Raw genomic sequence first — 15,478 nt, 5'->3', positions numbered from 1 at the left:
CCTGGGCGAAAAAAGGTAGCCTATCTGTCCTAACCGCCCTTGATAACCCGTTTGATCAATCCACAGTAGTTCACCAATTGAAAATAGCCATCCTTTCTCTCGCGAATGTTGTTTCTGTTCCTCTTTATCACGTACCGGGACACTCAGGTGTTTGGGGTAACGAGATGGCGGACATGGTGGCGGCAAGTGCGGCTACGAGAGGCGAAGATGTCCACGGTAAACTGTCCAAACGCATGATGAGATCGCGATTAACAAAAGAGGGTCACCTGCAATGGCAGCGAAGGTGGTCGACAGAAAATACAGACACAGTACTGTACAGATGGATATCCAATGTATTGGACATTCTCTCCTTCTTCCCTCCACCAAAAAAGCTAACTCAGTTGATCCCTGGACACGGATGGTTCCCACATTATTTTTATAGGTTACAACTGTGGGCAACCTGTCGATGCTTCTGTGGACAAGACTCACCTTCCCTTTCTCACTATTTACAAGGTTGTACAAGAACAGTTGTGTACATTCGACGAATCCACAACTTAATAAGACAAGATCTGGAACCATCCAATTTACGAACAGTATTGAACGACAGTGTAGCAGTTAAAATTTTACCGGAACTGGTTCAGTATATTTCAAAGGCACTGCCTGAAGTGTGACAGATATCCAGCACCCCGAACCGAGAGGTACTTTTCCGCAAGTGATGTGCTCAATTTTTTCCGTGTTAGGGTGACCGGGTTTTGTTCTTTGCAGTGTGCGGGGCAGCAATACCTTACGAATAGCATTTTCTAGTATGGTGTGTGCAGTGTGCGGGGCTGCAGAATGTGATTCAAGCACACAACCTGATTCGGTGTGCGGGACTGCAGTTCTCTCGTACAAGCGCAACACGCACTGATTGTTGTCCGCTTTATCCTTATGCAGTGTGAAGTGTGCAGTGGCATGCTGTTTCTCTCCGCTTTTGAAACGTTACGACATAAGCTTCGACAAGCTAGTCACAGGTGCCACTAATGTGTTGACTGGTGTCAGCTATATAGCGTTCGTAGACCGTTTTTCTGGACTGTGTGAAGCCACATAATATGTGCGTTGTTTACCCATTCTTTTCGCAGTGTGCGGGGCTGCCTTAGTGTGTCTGTTTTATTTGTGCTGATTCTGATTTACTTTCGTCACTGGTGCTTCCCCAGATCGCCATTAGCTTGCTGCTTACGATTTGGGTAAGCGTGGAGAGTTTGGTTTTAGGCTAAGCGTCACTGTTTTTTTTTCTCCTCTACAAATTAATTTTTTATAAAAAATACCTTTGGGTTTTCACTCCTTTTTATTTATTTTTATTGTCTGTTAACCTGCCATAGCTTTGACTGTAGTGGGTCTGGAGTGGACTTTGACTGGAGTGGAGTGAGAGCGCTTTCGACAAGGTGAAGCTCTCCGCGATCCTGGCCCAGGTGTCGAGACTCCACATGGGCGAACGATCACACAATTACATATGAAACTTCCTTACTGGTCCGACCACCGAGCTTCCCACCGGCGATCTGCAACTGCAAGACAAAAGAATCGGCAGCGGGGCGACTCCGCAGGGGTCCATCATCTCGCCGCTGCTATTCAAACTGGTGATGAACGAGGGGGCCGAGCGTCAAGAGAAGATCGAGCGCGTCAGGAACACCATTTACGCCGACGACATTACGCTGTGGGTCCCAGGAGGCAGCGACGCTCACATCAGGAGCAAACTACAGGAAGCAGTCAACACGATCGAGGACCGGCTCGACGGTTCCGGCCTGCAAGTTGCAGCTGCTAGTCATACCATTGAAAAGGGTGAACCGAAGCAAGTAAAAGCCAAGAGAGTACGAGAAGATCATGGTCGTGACGACGAGCGGCCAATATTTGTGAAGACTCCGGGAGCGGCCAATATACAACATGAATCTTTGTGTAAACATTTAAAGGAGTACTGACGCAAAATTTTGAAGGCTAGATAACTTCGGAGATAGACTGGTGTGAACACACATACATCATCTGCAAAATATCAGCAGCGAATACAGCCTAGAACATATTTAGAATTAATTTTAAAGTGTGCGATACACAACCGAGCAGCCAGCAGAGGACCTCGCGCAATCGACATCCCGTGGATATTTTGTAAATAAACAACATCCAAACACGTCACGAGTTTGTGTTTGCCGCTTCCGCACTGCCGGCGTTTTCCGCCGGCTCGCCGCTACAATCGGAGGGCGCAGCTTCTGCTCTCGAGAAAGAACGACCCGATCGTTGGCGGCGGAGGCGCCGTGATTTCGTCGGCTCATCGGGCAGCTGGCGCGAAAACGCGCCGGAGACACGAGAAGCCCACTGAGCTAGCCGCACGGTCGCTGTGCAGGCGGCGGCCACGGCAGCGAAGTGGTGCAGCCCGGCGCAGGTAGCTCGAGTGATAGCTTGTTACCGCTGCACGAAATTGGACCCAACTCCCAATCATGGCAGCTTATATGAGAAAGGAGTTAATGATGCGATGACGGGTTGCATTAAAAATTGTCATGTGCACTGCTTACGAGAGCGGCAATCGAATATCCGCCGCAGTGCTAAGCCGAACACATCTATAGGCGGACCTGTAGGCAGACCGGCCGGCTGCTCCATGCGCGCGTCTTGCCACCCACTGTCTTGAGCGTCGCGCGTCGTTGTCTAGCTGCGGCAGCATTTGCACTCGCAGCGCCTGTGTCACGTCCACGGTCGCTTTTTACTGAAGCGGCTCCCGAGATCGGTACGTGGGGCCTTGGAGAAACTGCCGGCGTCGCTGATTCGACAGTGCTACGGCAGTTCTGCTCTGTGATATCCCTCCGATGGTCACGTGGTCAGCTTTGCTCACACAAAATCCATCGTTTCCCGGCACCCGCTGAAACCGAAACTGCGACTGGCCGCATTGAAAATGCCTCCAATTAAACAATCGTCGCACGCTCAAGCAAATAAGGTTTCTACAGGTGATAAGTAGGTCACTAGCTACTAGCTAACGAAAAAAAAAACACGATGCAAAATTTTTGTGTCAGTGCCCCTTTAATTTACGCGATTTTGGATATACGTAGCCGACCTTTTTTTTTTTTTTTTTTGGACTCCCAAAATTCCGACTTGCTGGATATTTCCGACTTTCCCGAGGAACCGCCAGTTGTCCCATAGGAGTAATTACACGGATTTTCCGGACTTCTCTTTTATTCGGACTATTTTTCGTTCCTCTCCAGGTCCGAAAAATCGGTCGGCTACTGTAGAGGCATGTGCGTTAACTGCATCACGTTCCCGTGCTTATAGGTGCACACAAACTATCGCACTGCTCTATGTGGGTGCAGATATTGTACATTGCATATTTTTCACTGGCTGCACGTGGCATCTAGATGTCGTTGCTATTTCTAATATGATTTGTGTTACCGTGTGCTTTATTAAGGCAGTTACTGCATCTTTTTATAACTGCAATGTCCGGAGTAGTTTTTAACAGCAGACCTGTTTCGGGGCTCGCAGTGTCCGTTGATGCCCGTCACGCCAGGTGAAGGTACCCTGCTGGGTCGACAGGTGGCGCCACCGCTTCGACGGCCGTCCAGTGCGCGAGTTCGAGTTGTGTTCCAGGCCACGCGGCTCACGTCCCCTCCACGTCCACCCCCGACAGACTACCAGACATCCGTGAGGTAGCTTGGAGTACGTACATACCGCGGCGAGTGGCGTTCTATTCGGGAGGTGGCCACCAGTGTGCAGAAGTCAGCTCGGCTGTTTCAGCAATTGCACACGCGCGGAACTGGCTTTCATTATTTTGACTGGAGGAAACCTATTCAATAAATAAATGAGGTAACGTACAACTCAGTGTTCCCATTCAGAGTATTTAGTGTTGTATTTAGAAGAATTTTGATCAGCTGTATTATATCGTAAGGTAGATCTGTAAATTAAAAAAACGAGCTGTACCGCTCGTCCTTGTTTATGTCAGTATAACAGCGATATTTTGCTCCCCTGTGGTATCCACAAAATGGAACTTTGTGTGCGGATAATTGTGCGCGGATTGTGTGCGGATTGTGTGCGGATAATGCGGACTATGGTGGCTTCGGTGCAGCCCATGCAGACGGGAGGCAGAGCGGTAGGGCTTCTCGAGTAGACCATGCTCGAGGCGATGTTCTAAGCCGATTCATACGCGGAAATGTTGCGGATTGAGAATCGACGGGTGTCGTGACATGTGGGCGGATAGAGAAATGTGTCCTCGCCTATTTCAAGTTCTATGCGTTAGTATGGTTTGGCTCTGGCGGGCAGTAAGGTAGTCATCACGAATACGTTTTCTTCGTGGTTAGAACGGAGATCTTCAGCGGCCGTTGCCGGCTGCAGCACTGGAGGCTTACAGAATGCTTGCTGTCTTCTAAAATTCTCTCTCTCTCTCTCTCTCTCTCTCTCTCTCTCTCTCTCTCTCTCTCTCTCTCTCTCTCTCTCTCTCTCTCTCTCTCTCTCTCTCTCTCTCTCTCTCTCTCTCTCTCTCTCTCTCTCTCTCTCTCTCTCTCTCTCTCTCTCTATCGTTCCCAGACACACTCCGACGTAGACAACACACACACACACATACCTCATTGTGTGTACATGTCGCTACTGCTTCTTTATTAGAATGTACGCCATGAAGAAGACAACAGTCAACAAAACGCAATTTTCCTGCACCAAAAGTATCATTTCTTTCTGGTTTTATTTTGCGCAGAATGTCTCCAGTTTTAAAGGCCGGGTGAAAACGAATCCATCGCACCTTTAATTCAGTTTCTTTTGTTTGCCTTATAAATCGTCTAACCATCGGCAGCTTAAATATTAAACTGATTTCAACTTCCTAATCATGGATATATAAATGTCTTGAAGGCGTTCACTGGTGGTCTAGCAGCGCTTTCAGGTGGTCTAATCATTTTTACATTGTGCATTTTCCTGTGTCTCTAGAATAGAGCATACCACATATTCGTGCGAGACCAGAATTCCCGACCGATATTATCCTATTGTCTAGATAACCCGCCGCGGTGGCTCAGTGGCTAAGGCATTGCGCTGCTGAGCACGAGGTCGCGGGTTCGATTCCCGGCCGCGGCGGCCGCTTTTCTGATGTAAGCGAAAAGCAATAACGCCCGTGTGTACGAGATTTCGGCGCAGTTAAAGATCCCCAGGTGGTAATTATTCCGGTTAAAAAACGCAACGTGCCGCGCCTCAACGCCTGCGTTGCGTCGGCGCGTTAAACCCTACAATCATCAATCTATTGTCTAGATAATCACCAGCGGCAAATCTGAGGAACAAAACTTTTCTCAATCCTTTTGTTAATTAAGAAATAAAAAAGCATTCTTAGTCTACACCGCTTCACTTTAAGATTTATATTATATATATATATATATATATATATATATATATATATATATATTCCTAAATTTGGCACAACTGATTGAATAATAACAGGTCGTGTGTCCCGGTAGCACCTGACACTATCAGGGGAGTTCTAGTTTATGTCGGGTGAATGGCGCAACTCTGTCTTAGCGCATGGGTGTCATATCTTTCTGGCAGCTGTCGCGACTTCATCCAAGACGGCCAGCAAATACTTTGTATGAACCGGCATGACAAAGGTGACTTTTTTGAGAAACTGCACAAGATAAAAATTCAACCGCAAGGAAATGGCATGAGTTGCAACGGTGACCTGTGCCAGGTCTTTTTTTCTCCAGGGTCCTCTTCGAGAAACACGGCCGCATTATTGTACTTTAAAGAACAAAATCAATTTCATCTTACTACCTCTAAGAAATCCGTAGGCTAAGTCACAATTCAAAATATTGTTGAAATCCAAAAATATGGCGCGAAGGTCACAGTCGGTATCCAAGTCGCTAGATATTTCTATCCACTTTTTTATATGGTAGCCAAGGTGTTTTAACATACGCGTCCTCCAAGGAAGATTCCGAACAAGAGCCTTATTTGGTTGCGGCCCACCGCAAACAGACCGTCAGCAAATCTTAGCGGTGACTCCATCCGCTGGCGGCCACGTTTGCCGCGACGGTCCATCGAGTAAAGCAAGAAAGGAACATCCCAGGCTTGACATCACGGCCCTGTTTCTAATACTTAAGACGTATCCCCCTCTCTCACTTTCGCATTCGTCCATTAGCGGTGACATGACTGCTGGGGTTTCAAGACAACTACGACGGAGAAAGCTGCACTCTACAACTAGTCGTTTCAGTTCTCGTGTGCAGCCGTTCCAAATAGGCCAGGCAGTCACTTGCCATCGGTCCCAACTTTTGCAGGACGCGTATCTTTTTCAATCTCCACGGATTATTGCTTGCGCTGGTCATCCGTGCTTCACTGGCGTCCTTCCTCTCCCACCCAGATTGGATAACAGCGGGCAGCACGAGAAGGAGGAAGAACCCGTCTTGTTGAGCCTTGTGTTATAGTGCTGAGGGGGAAGCACAGGTTGTGGATACAGAAATCTTTGCTTAAAGGTTGTCGTCACTCAGCGTACACTCTTCATTGCTGTCACTCAGCGTACGGGAAATTGGTCAGACTGAAGCCTGTCCTTATTTTTTACCTGTTCCAAAATCTCGTTCATTTGGGAAATGTTTGTGGATAATGCGAAGGCAGCGGAAGAGGACGAGGAGGAGGAAGAGGTGGAGGAGGAGAAAAACCGGCGCTTTCTCTTGAGCTTTGTGCTGGCCAGGTGGGGGCATGGAGGTGGGGGGTGGGGGCATGGAGGGGGGAGGTGGGGGCAGGGGGGTAGGGGCGTTGTTGGTGCTGAGCTCCTTGCGAAAATTTTGCCGAGCGCCCCTGTCTGGCTTCGGCGAGCTCATGGAGATACTTAAGGTCTCTGTCACTCAGCACACTGGCAAGTACTTCGACCAGCCCGTCGTGATTTTTAAATGCAGAGCATTTCAGTAACTCACGATGTCACCCGCGTTGGCGTCCGTAGTCCGCGTCCGCATCGCTCCCCCTACACTATATAAATACTTGCCGGCGCTAGGTTTCGATCCTACGACTCTGCGGGCGGAACGCAAGGTGCACGGTGCTCTACCAACTGAGCCACAAAGCCGACACAGAACGGAAGGTTACGAACGTGCCTTATACCCTTGACTCATTCAACCGTCGGCCAGAGGTGCGCCCTCTCCCCCGCGTCCTCCTCGCCTTCTCTCCGCTCGCAACGCCCTCTCTCGCCGCGTTCGGTTCGGGCGCACAACAGGTGGGGACGTGCGCAACACCCTCTCTCGCCGCGTTAGGTTCGCGCGCAAGAACAGGTGGGGCGCTCGCATCGCGCTCTCTCGCCGCGGTCGGTTCGCGCTTAAACCACATATGTCGTTCGCGCGCGCTGCGGTCGCTAACATCTGTGGCGTGATCGTGACGTCAGCATCACGCGTTCGCGTGGTGGCGATTTCGGCGCTATAACACTCTCTCGCGAGGGGCATTGGATTGGATTCGATTGGATTGGCTTGGATTGGCTTGGATTGGCTTGGATTTGGATTGGATTGGATTAAAGTGGATTGTGTTGGATTGTGTGGCGTCATAGCCGCGCCACGTTGCGTCATAGCCGCTCCACGTTGCGTCATAGCCGCGGCAGGGGGTTCACGGTACGTTTCACCATCGACTTCATCGACAATGTCTACGCTGGAAGACAACAATTACAACAACAACAACCAATACGTAATCCATACGACTTGCAGGCGCGCCCCCCCCCCCGCAGAAATGCTCTGCATTTGATCGTGCCCCTCGCGAGGGGGATGTTTATATATTTTTTTTTATCTGTTTCAGAACCTCGCTCATTTGGGAATCGTTCTCCAGGTGAGAACGAAGCAACGCTTCTTGAGACCGAAGTCCTCGGCCAATTGTCGTCACTAGCTCCCCCAGTGCTTGCGTAACTCTGCGCTCGCTCTCGCCGTAAGCTCCGGTGACTGCTTCCATCTGGGCACAAATTTTCCTTGCCTCTTCCAAAACTTCGTTCATCTTGCTCTCAAGCGCAGGCAACAGGTCCTCGTAAGGGTTCCCGGTGGACGCCTTGTAGTCAATCCTGATGCTCCTGATGTCTTCTGCGCGAACCGCCCCACCTTGACGTAATGTAGGTGCTCCAGCCGCAGACGCAGTACCTTTTCGTCGGCATCCAGCCCTGTAGTGGCTTGGAAGGTCTCGCTGGAGGACAGGGCCATCGCAACGCGGACATGTCACAGAGTGGAGGGTGCACTCTTGCTCGTAATGCGTCAGGACGGCTTGAAGCGTGCCGACGAAAGAACATCCGTGAGGCTCGTTCCAGCAGCAAGCCTGGAACAAAAAACAGAGAAGGGATACCAAACTGGCACGAATACATTGACAGTCTTCCACTCGAATGCAGCTTATATGTCATCACTCCACTGGTGTTTGTTTTTATTAGAAGTTGTGAAATAAAAATCTAAAAATACGTGGTTGCGCGGCGGAGTTTTTAAATGAAGAGTCTAAATAACCAAACTAAAATTCAAATTATAACGAGCGAATGTTTGAAATATCCGAACACTCAAGGGCAAGGAAGAATTGCGTTGATGTTATCGACAATTCGTCAGAAACGGGTTTTTCTTTCTCGTGTTGTGGCTGCCACCATAAACTGACCTAAGCCTAGTTTACCCAACGGTATCTTATAACTGTGCTCTCAGAACATACTGAGACCCTCGTATTCTCTAAGGAAACATTAGTTGAAGCCTATTTTTATTGTTTTGGCGTTCTTTGCCGACAACCCCCGGAACCAGCCGTGGAAAAACACTGCATCAACGCGAAAAAAGCATATTTGGTTAAGGTAACAGGCTTGAACGTTACAATAATGTAAATGTCAAATGTCAAAAGATAATCAGTCAAATGAAAGAAAAAACGAAAAAAAAGAAATGAAAACAATACAATGCACTAACGAAATCAAAAATGTCTCCCTCACACGACGAAGGCAAAAATAACGAAGCCCTGAACAAGCAAACCAAACACGAGTACAAAAATTAGCCGCGAGTCTCTTTACTTTGCTGAGAATGTTGTCGAAAGAAGACAGTCTTCTGCCGCGACTGCCACGTAAATGTCCCGCCAGCCGCTTCACAAAGTGACGCAAAATGCAGTGTTTTCATGAATTACGGAAGACGCCGGAACGAGATTGCTGCGAGGTGACAACAGTTCAATCCATAACTGCCTGCCGCTGTCAGAACGCGGATTATCAAAAGAGACATGGCTGCCAACGCAGAAAGCTGAGCGAGTTTTTTTTCTTTGTCTTTTGAGAACATTATGTGCCTCTAGTGAGAGTTTCTTCCTCGTCAATATTGAACGCATGCTTACCGATATCGCGAATATCGGAAAGTCTGCAACAATAACGTAGCCATGTCCGCTTTGAAAGGGAAGGAAACAGAGGTAAGCACGACCATCATCAGCCAGACTTGGCACACATACGACATACTGCTGCGGCAAGTTCAAGGTGCGTTCATTTCGCGGGAAATTTAAAAAAAAAATCTAATTTTGATGACAAACTTCAGGGGTGCGATCATTATGCGAGTACATACGGTAGGTAAACACCACAGCGCGAAAGAGTACGTATCTTAAGACACTTCCACTGTTTACGATGTAAACAGATTTGTCCAGTTCAGAGTCACGAGATTAGCAAGCAGTGCCACTATACTCGGTTACAACTCAAGAACGGCACCACCTCATGTAGTGTATCCCTCCGCCAAAGCGCCGGACCTGTGACGTCAGTGCGCGCGCGTTTTAAAATGGGGTTTGCTATGAATGCGTGATATCGTCTGCCTTGTCTCACGCAGTTTGTTTGTCGTCACTGGAGTCGTTTATAAGCATATTAAGTCCGAAAAATCATGGAAACGGCTCACGCCATGTTCAAAATATTCCCAGTAACGCCCTGCTTGCGCCGCGCGGAGAAACATCCGGCTACGGTGATAAGGCACAGCGGCAACTTCCGGTTCAATATGGAACGCACTAACAAAATCACACGTGCACACTCAACATGCACACTCAACGCTGGGAGCAGTGATTTCCCTACACCCCCCCTAGGGGGTGTGTAGACCCCCCTAGTTTTTCTGGACACACCCCCTTGAATCCCCAAATTTCACTCTTGTCAGTCCTTGTATGGACCTTTTTCAGTATCGATCTGCGCATGCGCGGGCTGCCCGTCTGCTATTCTTGGCAGTAGCCTCAGGCAAAATAAACAAAAGTGCGCCCCATGAGCTTGCTGTTAGCGTTGCATGTATTTATTTCCTTTTTTTCGACAGTTCGTGGCAAGTTCGTATGTGCACACAAAAAAGGCTTTCAAAGGAAAGGGGCAAAGTGGTTTGAGGCTGACCACGCTGCGAGCACATTGCTACCAGCCAGGGAGTAGCGAAAAGCGCTACGGAAGCTAATCCTGGCGTTTTAATAAATCGGGAGCATATAATCAGTGCCTGATTTATAAGTGCTGCATAATTCGTGTACTACCTAAACATTGTTTCAAGAACTCAAATTTCGTCACTGGCCCTGGTAACAAGTTCGAAAATGTCCTTATACGTTGAAAAATGGCGAGAAATTAAAAAAAAAAAACTCAATACGGACCATGGTAAAAAATGAATTTCTCTAAATTTGTTTTTTTCTTATATTGAATAGAAAGCACCGTCTCTCAGGTGTATATATATATAGAGAGAGAAAATGAAAAACGTACGTCACGGGGATAGCGTTTGGTTAACAGACGTCTATTATTTAACTAGTCGGATAAAAAAACAGCTTTTCTAGTTTATGAACCCCCTCCCCCCCTTCCCCCAGAGCCATTGAGACACCCCCCCTTGATTCGATGCCTGGGGAAACCCCTGGCTGGGAGGCAGCCAGGCCTAGAGCTAAACGGAGAATCTACGGACGTAACTGAGAGCGTTGACAGAAGCCATTTAAGTGAAAACGATGGAGCAAACAATTCTGTAAAAGACAAACACAGACCCCGTAAGCGGAAAGGGAAAAACAAATGCAATAAATATTTAATCAGCTACATAAATATGCAGGGAGGCAGAAAGCCAGATAAGTGGGTGGAAATTCAAAAGCAACTTGAACGGGAAGGAATAGACGTGTACGCTTTAGCCGAGACTCACCTCCGGGACCTAGAAGCCCCACCTATCATAGACAATTATGTCTGGGAAGGTTGCAACAGGACCACAGGAATGAAGAAAGGGGGAGGTGTTGGCATGCTCATTAAACAAGGGACTGACTGGCAGAGAGTGCATGAAAGTTGTAAAGAGCATCTATAGGTTAGAGGCACCATAGAGGGGGAAAATACATGGTTAGGAGTGGTGTATCTGTGGACCGGAAGTAGTGCTAGGGAGGAAAATGAGGAAATGATAAACTGTTTGAGAAGAGATATAAACGAGTTCAAAGATTCGGGCGAAATAATCATAGTTGGAGATATGAATGCCCATATTAGGTTTGGATGGATACACAGACCACAACGGTTCTCTAGTGATAGATCTATGCCAGGAAAACCGGCTTGTAATAGTAAACACGGAAAGCAAGTGTGATGGACAAATAACGTGGGAAAGCGGTAACAGACAGTCCAGCATAGACTACAGTTTAGTATCCGAGACAGTATACGGAAGGCTGCGGGAAATGAGGATAGATGAAAATGGAACAGACAGCTTAGGAAGCGACCACAAGCGGTTTAGCTTGCACTTTGGAGGCGCAACCCGGACAAATGCAGAAATAGGTACAATAGGAGGAAATAATTTGAATAATGAGCAGTTAAAGATCATCGCTGATAAATTGGAAGATGAAATCAATAAATACCCAGGCAAAAATTGGGATTACGACGAAATGATTGCGTTCATAAAGGGTAAAATGAATGAAGCAAAGGAACGAAACCGATGGAAAGGGAAGAGAAAGCCGAGAAGCTGGTGGAATAAGGAAATAAAAGAGGCTATTGACCAGCGAAGAAAGGCGTCGAGAGAACATAGAGAAGCAAAAAGAACTGGTATGGAACCGGAGGTAGTGAAGGAGAAGTGGGAGGTCTACCGTGGGAAAAAACTAGAAGTGCAGAAAATGGTGCAAACAAAGATCAAGCAGAAAAGCGAACAATGGATGGCAGAAATACGGAAGAAGGACAAAGGCGCATCCAAGAAGTTTTGGAACCATGTAAAATCACTAAGCTCAAAAAACGATAACCATCAAAAATTCCTGATTGATGAAGAGGGGGAACATTTAGAAGGAGAGCACGCGTTGGCGCATATTCATCGAGTGATTAGTGAGAAGTTTAGGATAATAGTGGTAGGGAAACCTGCACCGATAACATCAGCGCCACAAAAGACTGCGGAAAGGGAAATAAGTTTGAGCAACCTTGATTGGAAAAAAGCAGAGCAAAAGGTTTCCCCCCAGACAGCAGTGGGCCCGGACGGAATACCAATGCAACCGATAAACCTACTCGGACCTAAAAGTAAGGAATCGTTTATGAGGGCAATAGATAAGGTAATAGAAACCAAACAAGTACCACAGGACTGGATGAATTTAATATATAAAGGCAGAGGAGACAAAGCCAGTATTGATTCATACAGACCACTCACAGTAACGTCAGTGGTGTATAGATTCGTAATGCAGGCGATAAAATCAGACATTCAAGCATGGATGGAAGAAAATGAAATACTTGGGGAACTGCAGAATGGATTTAGACAAGACAGGCGACTGGATGACAATCTGTTCGTGATAACGCAATGCATTGAAATTGCGAAAGCACAGAATAGACCACTATGGATTACGTTCTTGGACATTAAAGGGGCATATGACAACGTAAACAGAGAACGGCTGTGGAGAATGTTGAAACTCCAGGGATTAGATGACGAGTTAGTACAGTTCCTTATAGCAATCTATAAAGACAATAGAGTGCACCTTACTTGGGAAGGACAGAAATGCGCCCAGCAGGTCAACACCCATCGGGGACTGAAACAGGGATGCCCTTTGAGCCCAATACTGTTCATGCTTTACATGGCAGGGTTAGAAAAGAAAATGGAAGAAAGTCAAGTAGGGTTTAGCCTAACCCATATGCTGCAAGGCGAAGTGGTACAACAGCATATTCCGGGAATGTTATACGCAGACGACATTGTTCTTTTAGCTGATAACCAAACCGATATGCAGCGGCTAACAAATATTTGCGGCCAGGAAGCCACTGACCTCGGATTAAATTTCAGTGCAGAAAAATCAAGAATAATGGTTTTAAATGACGCTACCACCGACGTAGTGTCTATCCAGCAAGGCGAATTACCTAGAGTGAAGGAATATAAATATTTGGGAGTGTGGATAAACGAAGGGGATAACTACTTAAGTACTCACGAGGAGCAACTTAAGGTTAAGGGAAAGCGAAACGCAGCTATAATGAAGCATAGAGCTCTGTGGGGGTATAACAAATATGAAGTAGTAAGAGGAATGTGGAAAGGAGTAATGGTTCCGGGTCTCACGTTTGCGAATGCTGTACTCTGCTTAAAATCAGACGTTCTATCAGGCCTTGAAGTAAACCAGAGAACGGTAGGACGTTTGGCCTTAGGCGCACATGGAAAAACAACTAACGAAGCAGTTCAGGGAGATATGGGCTGGGCGTCGTTTGAAGTTAGAGAAGCTCAGAGTAAAATATGCTTTGAGATGAGGTTGAGGGCAATGGATCAACGAAGGTGGGCAGCTAAGGTTTTTAGGTACCTATACTTGAAAAGCGTGGACACGCAGTGGTTAAGAAAGACTAGAAGGCTAACGATGAAATACGGAAAGAACAGTGGGAAATCCAAAACAGCCAAGGTAACCAAAAAAGAGGCAAGGCAGATTGAAACGAATAAATGGAGGGAAAAAATGGAAGCTAAAACGTCGTTAGAGATGTACAGGGCTGAGAAGATGAACATCAGAAAGGAAAATTTCTACGATAATTCCCAGGGCAGTGCTTTGCTTTTTGAGGCTAGAGCAGGTTGCCTGCGAACTAAGAGTTTTGTGGGGAAGTATTCACAAAATTATGGGGTATGCGTGGTCTGCGGAAAAGAAACAGAAACTATGCGGCACATCGTGTTAGAATGTGAGGGTATCCATCCAAATCTACATGAAGGGAATATTGGGCTTTCAGAAGCCCTAGGATTTAAGGGTATCACAGAGGAAGTTACCTTCAAGGCTGTCGAGGGGACGAAAAGAAGATTAGAATGCTGGTGGACGAAAAGCAGAGAGGGGAATATTGCCTATAACAGTTACCACCTGTAACAGGAAAAAAAAAGTATTTTGTGCCTAATAAGCTTTTTGTGCCTGCCCTAAGCAGCGCTAGTATTGAACCAAAAGTGTAAAACATATGCATATTAGTCCTTTTTGGTAAGATGACATGTCATCACCCCGATACAAAGGGGAAACCAATAGAAATCATCATCATCATTAATCATCATCGGTGCCGTTATTAAGTTGTCACCGTGTTTAGCAGAGCTGACTGACCTCACCAGTTTCCATTAAAGAGCTCTCTCTCTCTCTCTCTCTCTCTCTCTCTCTCTCTCTCTCTCTCTCTCTCTCTCTCTCTCTCTCTCTCTCTCTCTCTCTCTCTCTCTCTCTCTCTCTCTCTCTCTCTCTTTAAAGAACATTTTATTATTGATGCATTCTCGAAAAAAAAAAATACCGGAGGGCGCTTAGACCTTTCTAGCAACGTGAAAGTTAAATTTTGGTTGGACCTGCTGTTGACCGGCTGGTGACCTTTCAGCGCTTGTGGTGTCCTTTATTTCCTTAGTCTTGTGCATCGTCCGTTTTGCGCTGTCGCCCTCTTTGTTAAACATCTTAAGCCCTTCCTCTTGACGGCGGCGGATTCGGTCAGCGCTGATGGCTGCCAGCGGCCATGTATGATGTATATGATGGTGTGTGATGGCTGCCAGCGCAATGGTCTAGCCTAGCGCTGCCCTCTGTAAAGTGTCACGCCCAGTCAGACACGCCAGCAGATCGGCCATTGAACGTAGCAGATATTCGTTGTCTATTCTGCGGACCAGACCACATAATAACGTTTAGCTTTATCCTGTGCTGGACCGCAGGATTTTGTTGGTTTCAGCTACTGCTAAAAGGGTTCGGCACGTCGGCTTCCGTAGCGCAGTGGTACAGTCTTGTGTTGTGGCTCTAACGCCCTGAAGTTCGACTCCCAGCAGCTATTAAGTTTTCTTTTAAGAGAATTTCTTGCTGTAACTTGTTCTCTTACACCAATTCTACGCGTCATTTATGTAAATTAGTGGATTGGGATCTTTTACGTCGACTTAGACGAATAAGCGGCTCAACTATACCGTGGTACGGTCCACAGAAGAAACCTGAACATTACTTACCCTGTAGTCTGGTCCAGAGAATACTTCTGCACGTTATTCTGTGCTCATGATGATGACGACGACGACGATGATGATGATAATAATAATACTAATATAATAATAATAATAATAATAATCAGCCTATTTAAGTTCACTGGTCCGCAGAATAGGCACTTCCTATTTGACAAGGCGGTGGCTTTTTGGAGGGTAAGGGGCAGTGCGCATGTATTTCTAGAACAGCGTTCGTTGTTTCTCGTACGCTT

The 15,478-nt window shown here is 46.9% G+C and overlaps 1 protein-coding gene across 1 annotated transcript in view; it reads right to left on the bottom strand.

The window, feature by feature from the left end:
- Positions 1 to 7,692: 7,692 nt before the first annotated feature.
- The window catches only part of LOC144160102 (TNF receptor-associated factor 6-A-like), an 8,497-nt gene continuing 711 nt past the window's right edge, over positions 7,693 to 15,478 (bottom strand). Inside the window, exon 2 of the mRNA XM_077691709.1 lies at positions 7,693 to 8,223. Coding sequence (XP_077547835.1) covers positions 7,693 to 8,223 — 531 coding nt within the window. The remainder of the gene's footprint in view (positions 8,224 to 15,478) is intronic.

Source organism: Haemaphysalis longicornis, unplaced genomic scaffold, assembly GCF_048455015.1.
Source record: "Haemaphysalis longicornis isolate Haplotype H1 unplaced genomic scaffold, Haemaphysalis longicornis Haplotype H1 scaffold_10, whole genome shotgun sequence".
NCBI classification, from domain to species: Eukaryota; Metazoa; Arthropoda; class Arachnida; order Ixodida; family Ixodidae; genus Haemaphysalis; species Haemaphysalis longicornis.
This window is presented reverse-complemented; position numbering and strand designations above follow the sequence as displayed.